This window comes from Mirounga angustirostris, unplaced genomic scaffold (genome assembly GCF_029215605.1).
Source record: "Mirounga angustirostris isolate CCGP_5_RB_7025 unplaced genomic scaffold, mMirAng1.0.hap1 SCAF_17, whole genome shotgun sequence".
NCBI classification, from domain to species: Eukaryota; Metazoa; Chordata; class Mammalia; order Carnivora; family Phocidae; genus Mirounga; species Mirounga angustirostris.
The window spans coordinates 9,225,668-9,242,430 of record NW_026991725.1 but is presented as its reverse complement, the minus strand read 5'-3'; the positions used below and the strand labels follow the sequence as shown (position 1 = coordinate 9,242,430).

General features: G+C 52.6%; 1 protein-coding gene across 1 annotated transcript in view; it reads left to right on the top strand.

Annotated features, from left to right (window-relative positions):
• Positions 1-16,659, top strand: part of RFFL (ring finger and FYVE like domain containing E3 ubiquitin protein ligase) — a 64,031-nt gene extending 47,372 nt beyond the window's left edge. The window contains 6 exon segments of the mRNA XM_064583223.1: positions 5,339-5,587; positions 5,589-5,735; positions 8,511-8,594; positions 9,551-9,761; positions 11,132-11,155; positions 13,959-16,659. Coding sequence (XP_064439293.1) covers positions 5,339-5,587; positions 5,589-5,735; positions 8,511-8,594; positions 9,551-9,761; positions 11,132-11,155; positions 13,959-14,140 — 897 coding nt within the window. The 3' untranslated portion in view covers positions 14,141-16,659.
• The last annotated feature ends 104 nt before the right edge of the window (positions 16,660-16,763 follow it).

Here is a 16,763-nt window from a genome sequence, read left to right as displayed (position 1 = left end):
TCGTGCCTGTCTCACAGGGTCGTGAGAATAACATGAGCTGGGCTACCAAGGGCCCCAGCACTGTGCAGCGTGCGGCAGACACTGGTGTCACTCCCTTCATTAGCTGTTGTTGTGAATGCCTGACCGCAGATTAGCTTGGTCTTTGTATCCCACGCGGTGCTGAGGGCATCTCATGTACATCCAGACCCCAGCAGGACAAAGACTGGGGCTCCTTTCCTGTAGCGATTTCATGAGAAATGCTCGGCAGCCGTGTTTTCCAGATTAGCGAGCAGCAGGGGAAGTCACTGGCTGGGTGATGGCATGTGGGTGGGGGCCATCCTTGTGCCAGTGCCCAGAGGCAGCCCATTCTCCAATGGGGTCAAGCACGGCTTGAGGCTGAGGGTGAACCCTGGCCTGCATTCTGCATTCTTCTGCAGAACAGAGAGGTCTGTAGCCCTGCATGTGAGGTTAAAGTGGCAGTGATGGGAAATTTGAGAGGAAAAGCTACTTTTAAAAATTGTTTTAGAGAGAGACAGCGAGAGAAGGGAACATAAGCAGGGAGAGTGGGAGAGGGAGAAGCAGGCTTCCTGCCGAGCAGGGAGCCCGATGTGGGGCTCGATCCCAGGACCCTGGGATCATGACCTGAGCCGAAGGCAGACGCTTAACGACCGAGCCACCCAGGCGCCCTGAAAAGCTACTTTTTAAGCTATGTGCTGTATGCTAGGGACTGTTGTGAGCAATTTAGATCTTTTGGTTTCATTTAAGCCTCACAGTAACTCTATGGTAGAGGTTTTAGGGTCCCTAAACTCCCATTTTACATATGAGACACTGAGATTTAGAGTGTAACAGTTAAGAAAGAAAGAAACTATTTGTCAAGTTCCTGATAAATGGCATAAGAGAGATGGAAGTACTCCTCCTTTTCCAGCTACATAGGTAGTGGCCCAAGATCACATGGTTATTAAATGGCAGAGCTAGGATTCAAACCCAGCTCTTTGAACTCTCAGGCTGTCTCCCAGAAGACATTCAGCATGTCCAGATTCCTGCAGCCTGCAGTGCTGACCACCCGCCCTTTTGTACCCGCAAGCTGAAGGAGGATTGGCATTTTGCCTGCGCCTCGCTGTAGTGCAGTGAGGCTGGGCACGTAGCAGAGCTTTGTCGTGATGCGCCTGGCTGCCCTGGTCACTGTGAGGACACCACCAGAGAGGCTGCTGCGGGTCGCAGGGGACTGTGGTACGGCAGGCTGCGATGCTACTCCCTTTACACTGAGACTGGAAGGTTGAGTCTATAGACGGAGGCCGAAGCAGGGACTGGGAGGAGCTCGGTGCCGCATGGCCTCAGTCTTCTCAGGGATGGAGACAAGGGGGTGGCTTTGGGATCTGAGATGAAATGGAAGGAGGCCCGGGGTGACTTGTCACATGCCCGGCACTGAGCTTGGCATTTCACGTGTCTTCTCTCTTCGAATCTTTAACAAAATATATACTATTATTTGTTCCCATTTTATAGATGAAGAAATTGCTCTATTTTTTTTTTAAAGATTTATTTATGTATTTATTTGACAGAGACACAGCAAGAGAGGGAACACAAGCAGGGGGAGTGGGAGAGGGAGCAGCAGGCCTCCCGCTGAGCAGGGAGCCCGATGCGGGGCTCGATCCCAGGACCCCGGGATCATGACCTGAGCCGAAGGCAGACGCTTAACAACTGAGCCACCCAGGTGCCCCAGAAATTGCTCTATTTAAGGTGGTTGTTTCAAGGACTCCTCAGGTGCATCTAGAGTCTGTTGGGTAGTCACAGATCTTGCTGTTTTTATTGTTTTACACTGAGAAATGCTAGGAACAACTGCTGGCTGAAGTGGCAGAGTAATTAGCACGAAAGGGCCTTTTTTAAATGAGGCAGCGTGAATTTGCCGTAGGTTTGTTTGAACCTTTTTTAAAAAAATACCATTTATAGTCTGTGGAGTGGGGAACAGAGAAGGAGCAAAGAGGACAGTGATGGTGACCAGGCTCAGGGACCAGCATGCTAAGCATGTTGAAAAGCATGTTGGGGCGCCTGGGTGGCTCAGTCGTTAAGCGTCTGCCTTCGGCTCAGGTCATGATCCCGGGGTCCTGGGATCGAGCCCCACATTGGGCTCCCTGCTCTGTGGGAGGCCTGCTTCTCCCTCTCCCTCTGCCCCTGCTTGTGTTCCTGCGCTCGCTGTCTCTCTGTCAAATAAATAAATAAAATCTTAGAAAGAAAGAGAGAGAAAGGAAGAAACAAAGAGAAAGAAAAAAAAGAGTGAGAGAAGGAGCCTAGAGGAAGGCCGGTGAGGAGGAGCCCTGCCTGGCCGAGGAGTCTGGGGAATGCGTGTGTGGCCGGGTAGGAAGAGGGAAGGGCAGAGGAGCAAGGGCGAGCAGGCCCCGGAGCATCCCTGAAGTTGGTGCGGCCGTTTGCTGCTGGAGGTTTGCGTGTCCTCTCGGTGTGTTTGCAAGCATGTTGGCTCCACTAATTCATCTTTCAGGCCCCCTGCTTCCTCAGTCGCGCGCGGTTTGCCTCAGTTGAGACGGACGAGTTTCCTTCGCTCATTCTGCCCGTCTGTGTTGATAGCCAGCTTCTCCTTTGCAAACTGGGCATTCAGCCTGGAGCGCTGTCCTATTCCTAGAGGGCGTGTTTTGGATGCAGGCCGACTTCAGAGTCCCTGGTGAGCGGGGGGACGCGGAGAAGCTGGGGTGCCACCTTTGCATTCTGGTCTTGTCTCCAATAAGCCGTGCATGTTTGAAGAAAGAATAGAGAGTTGTTTAGATCTGGCTGATGGAGCATCTCAGGGCTTTTTAATTGTGTCAGGCTAGGTCTTGTCAGACTGCACGGACTTGAGTCACGTTCCATGTCCTACAGCGTCTGACACTGAAGCCTCTTCATTGCACTCTCAGTCATCCTAAACGCGTTTCATTTCCCAACAGAAAAGCCTTTGATATAAAGGAACCCCCAAGACCCCGAAATGTCCATTTTCCACCTGAGCGGCTGCAGGTCCCAGAACCGTTAGGACGCTAGTGCAGCCCTGCGTCCTTTTAAGTCGGCCTCTGAGCGTGTTGTGGTCTGGCTGTAACTGTAGAGAGTGAGGGAGCTTGATACGCATCCTTTCGAAACGCCTTTCGGTATTCACAGTCACACGTGGGTGGTGAACGTTCTTCCCATTTCCCCGTCGACGCGCAGGACTCCTGGACGGAGCCGGGCACCACTGCCTCAGCTGTGGAGCCTTCGCCAGCCCTGCGCCGGAGTCCGATTTCGGTGATGAGAATCTCAGTCTCCCGGGAATTCTCGTTACTCTGCATTCAGTTTTCCCTACTTAGAAGAGAGGGAGCAGAAATAGGTTAATGCTCAAGTCACCAGAGGATGAAAAGTTCTTCATTTTTTTTTTTAAATTTAAATTATTTATTTATTCATTTGAGAGAGAGAGAGAGAGAGAAACAGCATGAGAGGGGATAGGGTCAGAGGGAGAAGCAGGCTCCCCGCCGAGCCGGGAGCCCGATGCGGGACTCGATCCCGGGACTCCAGGATCATGACCTGAGCCGAAGGCAGTCGCTTAACCGACTGGGCCACCCAGGCGCCCAAGTTCTTCATTTCTTTAAAGGACTGGTGAGTGTGCTCCCGGGACCATCCCAGTGTGCCCAGGAACTCCCTTTGCTGTGGGAGTGCGGCTGCGCTCGGCCAGAGCAGAGCTCAGTCCGATGTCACTGTGCGGGCTCAGGAGCGAGCGCTGGTGTGGTGTGGCGTGTGCCGTTGTGTGCCGACTGAGGGCTGAGACCTGTGCGCGCACAAACTACGAGCTCCCCGATTGGCTCCAGAGGTTCCACCCCTTATCCGTCCCCGTAGCTGTCTGAGTGTGTCTTGGATACGCTGTTCTGTGCCACTGGATTCCCGGTGCTCTGAGTGGGCCTTCCTGGGGTGGGGGAGCCTGGGCACTGCCTCTGTGGATGGGGCACTGGGCGGGGGTTTGGCGATGGAGAGCCAGGCCCTGGACTGGGTCCTGCTGTCGGCTTGGATGGGGCCGAGTCAGGCAGCATGGCCTGGTGGGAAGGGCGTGACTGTGGGCATTCCACAGGGACAGGCTTTGAGCGTGAACCCCAGCTCTTCTGTTCCCCGCCCGCCCTTGAGTGCGATGCTTCATCTCTCTAGGCCTTGCTTGCTTTGTCTGTGACATAGGGAGGTACATTAGTAATTATTAGTGATGTGGGTTTTTTTTAAAGACGTTTTATTTTTTATTTGACAGAGATAGAGTACAAGCAGTGGGGGAGGGGCAGGCAGAGGGAGAAGCAGGCTTCCTGCTCAGCAGGGAGCCCGATGCGGGGCTGGATCCCAGGAACCCGGGATCATGATCTGAGCTGAAGGCAGACGCTTAACCGTTTGAGCCACCCAGGCGCCCCAGTGATGTATGTTAATACGTGATACAGTGATAGAGTAATACTTTGCGGGGTTGCTTTGAAAATTAAATGACAAGCTCTAGCACCTAGTAGCCTCTCAGTAAATTTAATCAATAATATATATATATATTTTTAAAGATTTTTTATTTATTTATTTGACAGAGAAAGACACAAGAGAGGGAACACAAACGGGGAGTGGGAGAGGGAGAAGCAGACTCCCCGCCGAGCAGGGAGCCCCATGTGGGACTCGATCCCGGGACTCCAGGATCATGACCTGAGCCGAAGGCAGTCGCCCAACCAACTGAGCCACCCAGGCGCCCAATTTAATCAAAAATATTAATAATAATCACCATCGTACTTATGCATTTGCTTTCTATTCTCAGCAATAAAGTAGAAAAAAAGTCATAGTTCAGGATTTGAATCCTGGCTCTCAAAATTAGCTTGTGTTTCCTAACAATAATAATTAAAAGAGTTAATACTTACCCTGAAGAATCATGTGTCACATACGCTAAATGCGTTGTCTCTTAACTGTGGGGCAATCCTGAGATGTAGGTACTGTCATCACCCCCATTTTACAGATGCGGGAACTGAGGGCCAGAGAGGCTAAGTTACACACCCAAGGTGACACCATAAAAAAATAGAGGAGGCAGACTAAATGAAAATGTGGGCTTTTTTGATTAGAATCAAAACCCTCTGTTTCTCTATCTGCAATGAAAAAAGTAAGTCTCAACTGGAATAATGAATGTAGTATCCTGGATGTGGGCACACAGGTGCCTACGGGGGAGGGTGCCACCTCTGAGTGGTGCTTACTGAAATCAAGGTAGCTTGCACTCTGATGTAAGGAGGTAGCTTCGTACCGGCAGGAGTGATCAGGGGAGTCCCGCTCGGCATGGCGGCCCTGAGCCCCTCTCCCACTGTCTTGTTCTCAGTCTGACATGGTTCCCTCTGCCTCTTGGTCTAAGCAGCAGACCTGCCTGGACTGCAAGAAGAATTTCTGCATGACCTGTTCAAGCCAAGTGGGGAACGGCCCCCACCTCTGCCTCCTCTGCCAGCGGGTCCGAGCCACAGCCTTTCGGCGGGAGGAGCTCATGAAGATGAAGGTGAAGGACCTGAGGGACTATCTCAGCCTCCATGACATCTCTACCGAAGTGTGCCGAGAGAAAGAGGAGCTGGTGCTCTTGGTGCTTGACCAGCAGGAGGGCAGGACTCGCGCCCCCCCCCTTGTCCCCGGACTTCCCCGAGCAGCAGGCCTTCCTGGCCCAGCCTCATGCCGGCACAGTACCTCCTACCTCGGCGAGCCTCCCCTCTTCGCCCACACAAGCCACGTCTGTGTCCCCGGCCCAGGCTCAGGAAAGCCAGCAGGTACGTGTCGGGTTTGCGGCCCCTGCCCGTGTCTGCCGCTTTGTGGGCTCAGTCTGCTCCCCTGCCTGCACTGCGTGTGGGGGGGGGGTGGTATGATCAGGGGAGGCCCTTCTGCCTACTGCTGCAGGGGTGTTTTCTGGACCTCAGACTCCTGTTTGGGTTTTTTTCAGAGGTGATCATGCATGGTACCAGGTATTTTTGATGTTTTTAATACATACCTATCCCAGCTAGTCATTTTTGAAAAACTCTTTCCAGAAACATTTTGAGAAAACTCACTGTTAACTCTCTAAATTTCGTTCTGTTCAGACTGCCCTCCTGCTTACCTTTGTTAAGGTCTTCTTAGCGGGTAGGGAATCATCACAGGGCGCAGAGGGAAAGGCACATGTCGACGGAAGGGGGGGCGGTCACGGCTTCTGTGGCCAGTCACCGCTTGGGCCAGGTCATGGTTGGCACGTTCTCGAACCGGAAATTGCCTTGTCATCGTCCTGGGGTGGGAGGGCGCTCAGAAATGGTCAGCGAAGAGCGGCCCGTTGGCGGGGCTGCAGACTGCGCAGGGGCCGTGCAGAATGGCGGGTGCCCTCAGAAGGCCCCCGCGGGAGCAGGGTAGACGGGCAAAGCAGCTTTTGGGCTCCGGTGAGGCCGGGAGACGTAACCAGTGCGTGAGGGCTGATGGCATCCCATAGATAAGACTTCAGTGCCTTAGTGACCCTTTGGTGTATGTGGCTTGGGCCGTAGCTGGGGCATTCGGACCAATCTGTCGTTGACTCTTTGGTCACCTCGGGCAAAATTCGAGCCTTCAGCAGTGAAATGGGGCTAGTAATCCCAGGGCACTGTGGCTCCTGGCAGGCTGTTGGGAGGACCGGCTGGCGTGACAGTAGCTCTGAAGAGCTGGGAGCTCCGTCCGGCTGGCGCAGCACCAGGGTTGTGTGCGGTGTGGCTGGCCGCCACCTCCGGTGTGCGAGCACCGGGCCCCTGATTCAGCTCTGGCGGGCACTGGGGCATAAAGGCCAGGCCGCACTCTGCTCCCCTGGCGGCCTGAGGCGAGCTCTGCCCGGCGTCCGCCTCCCACGCGGGCTCCTCCCTCGGCTCGGTGGAGCACTCCTCTCTGTCTGGGGGGGCCCAGGGCATAACTGGAGGGAGTTGTTTTTCCCTGAAGAACCTTCAGGTGGATTTTGCAATGAAAGCAGGGGGTTCTAAATTTCCTGTCGTTAACCAGAAATTCCAGACTTCAGCTGCGGGTCCCACGTAGGCGCCAGATCTCATCGGGTCCTTTGTGTCAGCTTGCATCCCCTGTCCCGATGAGATCTGCGTTTGTCAAGCCAGGAGAATAGACGTGGGGAAGTCAAGTGACTTGTGCAGGCTACCCGCACCTAGGATGCCGATCTGCCCGGGGTGCCTGCCCCCCAGAGTTCTTGCCCTTTACCCCTAGTGCCCTGGCAGTGGTTGCTGGGGAAAGAAGTGGGTGGAGGAAGCAAGATGGTGGACAGATACGATTTAAGAGATTTTAATTTAGCCAGTAGGCAAACTGAAGAGACAAGAGCATGCTTTGCAGTGGGACCTCCAGTTTCTCTTCCTAGGAAAAAAAAAAAAGGACATACAGAAGCCCTTCTTTAGGAACAGGTTAGGCTTGGAGAGACTTTGTAACTCCAAGATAACACCAGGAGACTGGTGGGTGCCACGTTTCCAGAAAGCTAAGGGGAGATGGTGTGGGATGCATCCCCGTACACGTATGCTGTATGCGTGCTCCTCTGACCACTTGGCATTTTGGATGATGGTGGTGGTTTCTCCTTTCATCTCCATTATAGTTATTTGCCTCTTAACCAACTCTGTGTTAGGCATTCTAATCTGGAATGAGTGGTTGGGGCCATGGGTGACTGGTTTCCTGGGACTGTTCCCTTTATTGGTGTTCTGAGAGTCTAGAGGAAAGGCCTGTGAGCTCAGACACGTCTTTGCTCCGGGCTCATACCAGGCCCTTTGCCTGGAGGGAGCAGTCGGTGAAGAGTGTCTGGTGAAGGGGTTTGTGGCTTAAAGGGTGATGGGACGAGGAGGCTCACAGTTTGAACTACTGTTTGGCAAAACCTTTTGAGAAGTTAGAATTCCAAACTCCTTAAGCATAGACGTCTGTCTTTATAGTTTTAGGCTAATAGATGCTTAGGTGCGTTAAAATAATTTTTGACCAGGCTTCAAGATAGTTCTTAGTACTAGTGAGCGCTGCTGGTTGGAGCCCATTTCTAGAATGGTGGAGCAGTGACTGGACAGAGTGGTGAGGGACTAAGAACTGTTTCCTCTGTCAGAGGAGGAAGCCAGGGAGATGTAGCGTGGAGGCAGGAAGACATGGTATGAACTTTCTGTAAGAAAGCGGTGCCCATTGCTGCTCGGGACAGAGCCCAGAACGGTGGGTGGGAGTGAACGGGGAGGGCGGTGTGGGCTCAGTGTCCAGGAGAGACTGGATGGCAGTTAGAGAGCAGTCCCGCAGTGGCGTGGACTTGTGCTCTTCCTCGCGTTCGGACAGTTCGAGCTGAGACCACACTGACGGTGAGTGGCCGCTCATGCCATCCTGGTGGGGAGCAGAATTAGCGGCCTTCTCGTTTTGGAGTTGAAATCTGTTTGTGTCATGTCTCTGCCCGACAAAGTCGGTACTAGGGAGCAGGCTTCTGTAATGCTATTGTTCGAGACACCAGGTTCCTGGGGAGATGGGAACATGTTTGGATGTGGAATGAGCTAGGAAGAGGCCCGCATCTCTGTGCGTGTGATGGCACCTTTCTCTTCCCACAGGCCAATGGCCATGTGTCTCAGGACCAAGAGGAACCCGTCTACCTGGAGAGCACAGCCAGAGCACCTGCTGAGGATGAGACCCAGGTGGGGCCTCTGCTCCGGTCCGTGCCTTTGCGTTTGCTCTTTTCTCTGGTGGTGGTAGGCGGTGATTAGGACCCTCTCAGCAGACTCAGACGCGCAGAAGAATCTGTGTGTGATGACAGTCCTACAGTTCTGTTGTCAGGGGTGGGCTTAGTGTTAGCCTTCCAGATCAGCCTTCGAAGCTGTCAGTTGTCAGGGGCAGAGTAGTGAGCTCCCAGTGGAGACCGGGGAGCCTCATGGCCCCTTCGTTCCTAGTCTCTTGATTTCCTGTAAGCTGCCGACGGGCGGGCTCCCGGTGCTGCTATGCAAATCTTGTTCTTTTCGTCGGCTGCTAGCACACAGTAGCCATCGTCAGGGGAAGGAGGTCGGAAAATCAGGAGGAAGGATGAGCAGGGGTCAGGCCTCAGCCCTGGTAGGCCAGCCAGCGGGTAGCGCCAGCGGGGCCGCGAAGCAGTGGTCAGGTTGCGTGCAGAGGCGTGCTCGCCAGGGAAGTCTGCCCCTTCGACAAGGAAGCAGCGGGAAGAGCAGAGACTGGCACCAGGCTCGCTGGTTTCTTGTGCTAGTTTTTACAGGAACCCGGTGCAGTGGGACTGCTGGGTCTCCTGTATGGAGGGGCAGACAGGCCGAGGCCGGGGAGTAACTGGCTCCATCGTGTTTAGCATCAGTCCGTGGAGGAGTCAGAATCAGGGCCATGTGACTCACACCGCTGCCCCTTCTACTCGTCCCACTGATGGGTTGGTTGGGGGCTGTGGCCGTGCCCGAGCCCGGAACCATGGGTCAGGAAGAGATGTGGCCTCTTTGGCCATGCAGAGCACCATGCCGGCACCCTTCCTGCCTCCACTCCCGCTCTTCCTGAGGTCAGTCCCCGCGGGCACGGCCTGGTGAGTGCTCCGGGGTCCTCGGAGAGAGAGCTTGGGAGGTGAGAGCTGAGCCCACCAATCCCGCCGTTGCCATTGCAGTCTGTCGACTCAGAGGACGGCTTCGTCCCGGGCCGGCGGGCCTCTCTGTCTGACCTCACCGACCTGGAGGACATTGAAGGTCTGACCGTGCGGCAGCTGAAAGAGATCCTGGCGCGCAACTTCGTCAACTACAAGGGCTGCTGCGAGAAGTGGGAGCTGATGGAGAGGGTGACGCGGCTGTACAAGGACCAGAAGGGGCTCCAGCACCTGGGTGAGGCGCTGTCTGGGGGGCGCTTGCTGTCACTCTGCAGCCTGACGGCATGGCCTGACTGGGTTTCTGTGCGCTTAGCCAAGCAAGGAGTCACCTTCCACCTTGGCACCGGCTAATAATAGCTGCCATTTGAAGTTGAGTGCCGGGACCGGGCTAGGCTCCGTAAACATTTATTCCGTCCTCAGGGCTGCCTGTGAAATAGCCATTATTAGCACTACCCGCTCCCCCCTTTTTTTAAGATTTATTTGAGGGGAGAGAGCACGAGCATGAATGTAGGGGCAGGGGCAGAGGGAGAGGGTCTCAAGCGGACTCCGCTGAGTGTGGAGCCCAACTCGGGGCTCGATCCTGAGATCATGGCCTGAGCCGAAACCAAGAGTGAACGCTCAGCTGACTGAGCCACCCAGGCGCCCCTGGCATTACTGTTTTAGTGTAGAGCCTGGGTGTCGCTGAAGATTTCCTGGACTGATCCTGTAGCCTTTCCCACCCCGTGTCACCCTGCCATCCCCACTAGTACCTCAGCAGTACTGCTCTCAACAGTTGGGAGACGGGGAAGTGAACCCATGGTACAAGGGAAATAGATCTGTGCTGCCTGAGCCTGGGCTTTCCCTATGGTCCTTTCCCAAAGCATTCTACACAGTATCATTTTTAGGCGATGCCCAATAAGGTAAGTTGTCTAGGTTTGTGTTTAATTGAGTTTGGGGAAGAAAACTAGGTCTTCTTGGTAGATAGTAGAGGTCTCTAGAGAAGTCCTGCAGAAGAGGAGTGTATTTGGCTGTTTTAAACTCATTTCCTAAAATTTTACCCAGAACCTTCCCCTCCCCGACCGATTTAGCTCCTGCAATCAGCATTTTGATTCCTTGCCTGCTGTTAGTGGTTGGAGTCCGATTCCAGGCTCTCCTGTCCCACTGGTTCATCCGAGTTGGGGATGTCTGACCAGTCCTCTGGTCAGACTCACTTCCCTTTGGGGCTGTCCCCAGAATCTCCATAGAGTTGTGAGGTCCTGGGGAACAGGACATGGCCCCACCGGGGCACTCCATCCAGACTCCTTGGCTGACTGGAGCAGCCGGTTCTAACGCGGGCTTCAGAAGCGATAGAAAAGGGTACCGTGCCCATGCAGTGTCCTGCCTCCTTGGCAGTGTTGTTCACGCGAGCCGGCGGAATCCCTTTCTCGAAGACCGGACCAGACACACTGGCCGGGGCTGTGCGCGAGCTCTCAGCATAGGAGGGGAGGGCGGGCGTCCGGCCGGGCTCTTGGCCAGCCGGGTTCCCAGGCCAGGAGAGCAGTCCGAGTGCGGCAGTTAGACGGGCTGGTGGGAGACTTTCTTCACGCCGTCGCATATGCAGACCTCTTCTTTCTCTTTCCTTTTCAGTGTGTGGTGCTGAAGACCAAAACGGTACGTAGTTGCTTCTGCTTGGGACCGTGCTTAGGCTCTGTGAGCCCTGCGGCCCTTCCCTTCCGCCAACCCTGCTTCCTCTTAGCAGTCTAAGAATTCTAAGCGTAGTGGCGTCCAGAGAGTGAGTTGGGGGAAATGCACGGGGAAGCATGGCTTCTCAGCATCTTTAAAAATCCTCATTCTCGCCTCACCAGGAAGGGTGAAGAGTGGCAGCAGACCCAGGGACAGCTTGATTTGCATGTCTCGGGGCTGCCAGAGCTCAGGAGTGAGCATTTGTAAAATGTTTCGCAAAGTGAGTGGTGGCATGTGTCACATCCGGTTCATTTTTCATACCCCTGCTGCTACGGCACTCCTTCCCCTACGGTTTTCACTCCGTTTTGGTCCGAGTGGGGAGGGTCCCTGTGGACCTTCAGGGAGATTACTTGGGATGCTTGACAACTTCTGGGACCAACCAAAAATAAAGGGAGGTGACCTGAGCCTTGTTTGTACAGGGCTGGGCGGTGGCTAGAGCTGCTCTGGGGACAGAGCAGGAAAGGGGTCACCTGTGTGCTCTCTGGACACGAGGCACATATACCACCTCAGCTGCCACACACCCATCAGTGTGTTCAAGACCACCACGGGGCCTTCGGGGACCCCAGGACGCACTGCGGGCATCTGGCTGGGTCTGGGCTTCATTCTGAAATACCTTCTGTCTTTTTGAAAGCTTCAAGGCTGTGTGGTTGTGAGCTCTTCCCCCAAGAGAGAATGTTCTCAGAGTAGTGTTGGGGGCCTGCAAACCATTTTAAAACTTTCAGAAGACTCCAGATTTGTTATTTGGCAAAATGGCCTTTTGCTCAGAATGGGGCGGCAGTCTTCCGGCTGATAAATCCTGAAGAGTTGATTTCTTAGCTCCCCAAAACCCTTGTGGGTTCTAGTCCCCCCTCCCCAAGATCAGGCTGTTCCACTTGCTGTCTTGCCGCCTTTGTTTTGTTTTAAAGATTTTATTTATTTGAGAGAATGAGACCGAGAGAGAGAGCGCACATGAGGGGGGGAGGGTCAGAGGGAGAAGCAGACTCCCTGCCGAGCAGGGAGCCCGATGCGGGACTCGATCCCGGGACTCCAGGATCATGACCTGAGCCGAAGGCAGTCGCTCAACCGAGTCACCCAGGCGCCCTTGCCGCCTTTTTTTTGATTCCCTGGGGGAATACTGGTAACTGAGTCGGTTGAGTCTGTTATTCCTAAGAAAATTAATACGATATTCTATAATTCACTCCAGTTCAGTTATATGTGCAGTTCAGCCCTTTTCCAAACCCCTGTTAGGGCCAAGAGCTGCTCCAGAGGGGTAAATCGGTTTCACTGCCTTTCACAGCTAGCCTCCCTAAGTGTTGACTTTTTGAGTAGTCCAGGAAGCAGAAGAAAGTGCTGGGCAGCAGAGTACAGAGAATTCCCCTGTGGAGTGGGACAGGTGACTGGTATGAAGCCAGCTCCCTACTTATGGCTCCCTGGTTCAGGCTACAATTTAAAGATTTTACTATTTTTAGAGAATGAGAGAGCGAGTGTACAGGGTAGGGGGATGGGCAGAGGGGAAGGGAGAGGGAAAGAATCTCAAGCCGACTCTGCACTGAGCATGGAGCCCCAACTGGGGCTTCAGGCCACCATTTAAAACCTGCTGGGGATGGCTACATTGTTGGACATGAAGGTTTTTCTGTTTGCACTAAAATAGGATACTGGCCATGCCCTCTGCACCTCCCCGCTCACACAAGCCAGCCAGCTGTTACTGAGAACTCTGTGCACTGAGCAGTTAATACTGATTTGAGAGTCCCTGTCCTCAGGCCACTTGCCCAGAAGGCCTGCCTGGATTTGAATCCTGGCTCTGCTTAGCAGCTGTGTGCCCTTGGGCAAACCACTTAACTCCTTGGCCTCAGTGGCCTCAAGTCTATAAAATGAGTAATGAGTACTTCATAGTTTTCACGAGGATTCAAAAAGTTAAAATATGCAAGACTCTTAGGACCCTGCCTGGCACAGTATTCTACGAATGTGAGCTGTTCGGACTCCCTTGGGAGATGTTCACTTATCAGACATTTTGAGAACACCTACCACATGATTGGCATTTTAGGGATTCAAAGAGGAAGATCTGACCTCAGAGCATCCAACAAATACTAAGTATATAGTTGCAGAAATGAGCTCATAGGGTCGTGGGGGAGCCAAGTAGTTAGACATTTTAATGCCATGTGAGAAGCTGGGGTGGGGGTAGCACAGAAGAGGGAGCCTTGATCTCTGCTGGGCTCTTCCACCAGGAAGCCTCCTCAGAGGAAGCTCCGGGGAAGGTTGAGACAGCACAGGGGCCCCCCAGGATCCTTGGCTGTATTCAGTTGGGAATAGGTTTACTGAGAAGCCTTGTGATCCTTCATGAGCCATTCACTACAGTTCCATTGGTATCACACTTTTTAGAACCAGTTTTTATCTTTTCAGCATGTTCTGCCTCAGGGGATGATGAGTCCCTAAGTGCCACTTACTTACCATATTACAGCCTCAACTGTCTGAAAATTCTTTGAAGCCTTGAGGACTCTGCCTTATTTAGCTGTCCTGTTCTGGGTTGTATTTGATCTCCAAGTACTTTATTCTGCACCTCTATGGCCTGGCCAGTAGAGGTGTGGCTGAAACAGGCAGCGGGGGGCTGATACCTGGAGTTCTAGCTGAGGGCAGTGTGTGGATTTGGGGGTGTGTCCACAGCATGCTCTTCTCTCCGTCCTCAGTCCCCCCGCCACCCCCTGCACTTATGGTGTCCTCTCCCCTCCACCCCTTCTCTGCCCTCTTTGTCCAGGCGGAGCGGTGCCACCCAGCGTGGAGGAGAACCTGTGCAGGATCTGCATGGACTCGCCCATTGACTGTGTCCTGCTGGAGTGCGGCCACATGGTCACCTGCACCAAGTGCGGCAAGCGCATGAATGAGTGTCCCATCTGCCGGCAGTACGTGATCCGAGCCGTGCATGTCTTCCGATCCTGAGGGCTGTGCCGGCTTCTTCAGTGCCTTACAGGGACAGAGCTGGAAGGGTCTGGGCTCCAGATTGGCCAGCTTGCAGAGGGGCAGGCTAACAAGAGAATCTGCGAGCAAAGATGCAGTCACCTCTGGGCGTGCCTGTCCTGCCTCGGCGGCGCACCTCTCGGCCTGCGGAGCCCGAGGCTGGTGGGAACTGGTACAAATCGCGTGGGCAAGTTCCTGTTCCAGTGGTCTTGGGGTAATGATGGTAATTGATCAAGAGAGGACTTTTCCAGAACTTGGACCAGATCTTCCTCCCTTCCTCTGTAAACTTAACAGTTCCCCCCTTCCCCCTGCACCCCGGCCATCCCCGAGCCGCCTGTCTGCATTCCAACCGTCAGAAATCCTGGTAGAAAAGGTTCTCTTCCTCCCCAGCACATTTGGATTTATTTCTGGTCTCTCTGGCTTTCTGTGCTTTAATCAGCTTTGCTAGTCTCTTGCTGCATTGCCTAAAATTCATTTGTTTCTTCAGACCAAAAAGATGTTAGCTTACCAGACCAATAGTGATCCTCCTTAGGACTAAATTTGGACCAGTAAACTTTCCCTGGTGAGAAGTGAAACACAAATGCTATTGAAAAATTTCAAAGTCATTTACAGTTGCTTCCTTAAGTGCTGGGATTGGAAGCAGTGAGTCTCCTGACCGAACCTTGGGAGCCAGCAAAGCATCTGCAGGGAAGTTTGAGTCGTGTGTGTGAGATGGCCCGGGGATCATCTCTGCTGCTCTTAGGGCCTTGTGTGCCATCAATTTTAGTTTAGGGCCTGTGCACCATCCTTAATTTTAGTTTACGAGAAAAGGGGAAGTTTTGGGTGGAAGCAGTAGCTTCCTGCTTAACTTTAACTTCTCCAACACAAAGGAATTGCAAACCACTTTCCCCTGAGAATGAAGTCCCTCTCTTTCCCATGGAAGTTTTAAACAGGGTCTCACTGAAGGCATAAAGACTAAGGCAAGGAGCCTTGCTCTTCTCTAGCTACACTTTTCGTGAAGTTCCTGGAGACCAAAACTGAACAGCTAAGGGGTATCTGAAGGTCCTGAATGAGACTGGATTCAGCCCTGGGGTAGACAGCTGCAAGTCTTAATTCCCCAGGTTAGTGGGGACTCCCTGCTCCCATTTCATTTCTCAGCCTACTGACTTGAGGGCTGGTCTGGAAGAAGCATTCTCCAGGCCCTTTAGGAAAGACCGTATGGTAAGTTAGAGGATATTCTTGAGCCCTCTTAGGGTGGTTCTACCACTGGAAGAGCCGAAGGGCTTAAGTTTGCTGGAGAAGCTTAGCCAAGAACAGACACATGCTATCAGAAAGAACTGTGTGCGCTGCCGTTACCTGTGGGTGAGCTATGTAACCCCTAAGCACCTGAGGGCCTTGGCAGGCCACCTCCCACACCATCCCCCCTGCTGTGCAGTTCTCTCAGACTGGAACCAGTCAGGACTTTGGAAAACAGTAGGAAACCTCCAAGGGGACCTGCTTATTGGTACAGACATACTTTGGCTTTCCCCCATTATCAACCATTGTTCCCCTTCGGAGGAATGAAATTATTTCATAAAGTAGTTGTCAGTTGCACCCTGGGCCACTTACCTTGACATTACACCAAGTCCTGGATGATTTGATTCTGGGACAGCCTTTGTAGAAATCCGGGGAATCGAGAGAGAGGTCTGCGAAGAGGACCTCTTTCACCTTTTTGCTGGATAGTACATACTACAGTTTACAATGCCTACCAGTTTAGCGGAGGATTCAGCTACTTCTCGATTCCGCTGTGAAACAGGTCTACATATATATATGCAACTCAGTTACGGTCTAGTAATAACTTCAGGGCAGAAGCTGGCTCTCTCCCTACTTAAAGCTTTTCACTGCTGAGGCCTTACCTCTCCCTACCTCCCACATTCCCTCCTAGACAGAAGTTAAAAATAATATCCTGAAGGTTGTTTAGTAACCTCAGTTAAGAATTAGAACTGATATCATTTGCTCAGTTTGGAGAAAACTTGCCTTTAAAGTCTCTCGATCTCTTTTGGTGAAGGTTTCCATTCAGGAAAAAAGGTGTCTAACAACCCTGATTTGTTGTTACTCATCATTATTACACCAAATAAAGGCTGGGATCCCATTTCAGTTACTCTCTAACCTAGGTAGAGAACTTTTTATCTGAGTGCTCTCCCTTGCCCCTCATGGATCCTTGGTCTTAATTATCATGCAACATCTTAATTCTTCCAATTACTCTGTAGCTTTGGCTGTGATCGTTCTGAGATTTCATCTGAGACTTGTTTTAAGACTTGGGAGAGCTGACCGGTTCATAATGCCTTGGAATAGCTGGATCCAAGCTAGTAACAATTAAGCTGTACAGGAATCCGTGTATATTGTATAAATTTGTTGAAATCTTTCAGATGTGGCTTATATTAAGATTCTCTCAGACTTCCTTGGGTGTTAAACCCAAATGTGTATTTTTTTTTTGTTACAGAGCTCTGCTTTATAATTTTGTAATAAAATTTCACTACAGATGCCTGTCTCATCTGGTGGAGGACACCAGAGGTCTGACAGTTCAGATTGCCAAAGAGAGTTGACAGACCACATGCTGGTCCCAGGCTCTTGAGAGACCGCATTA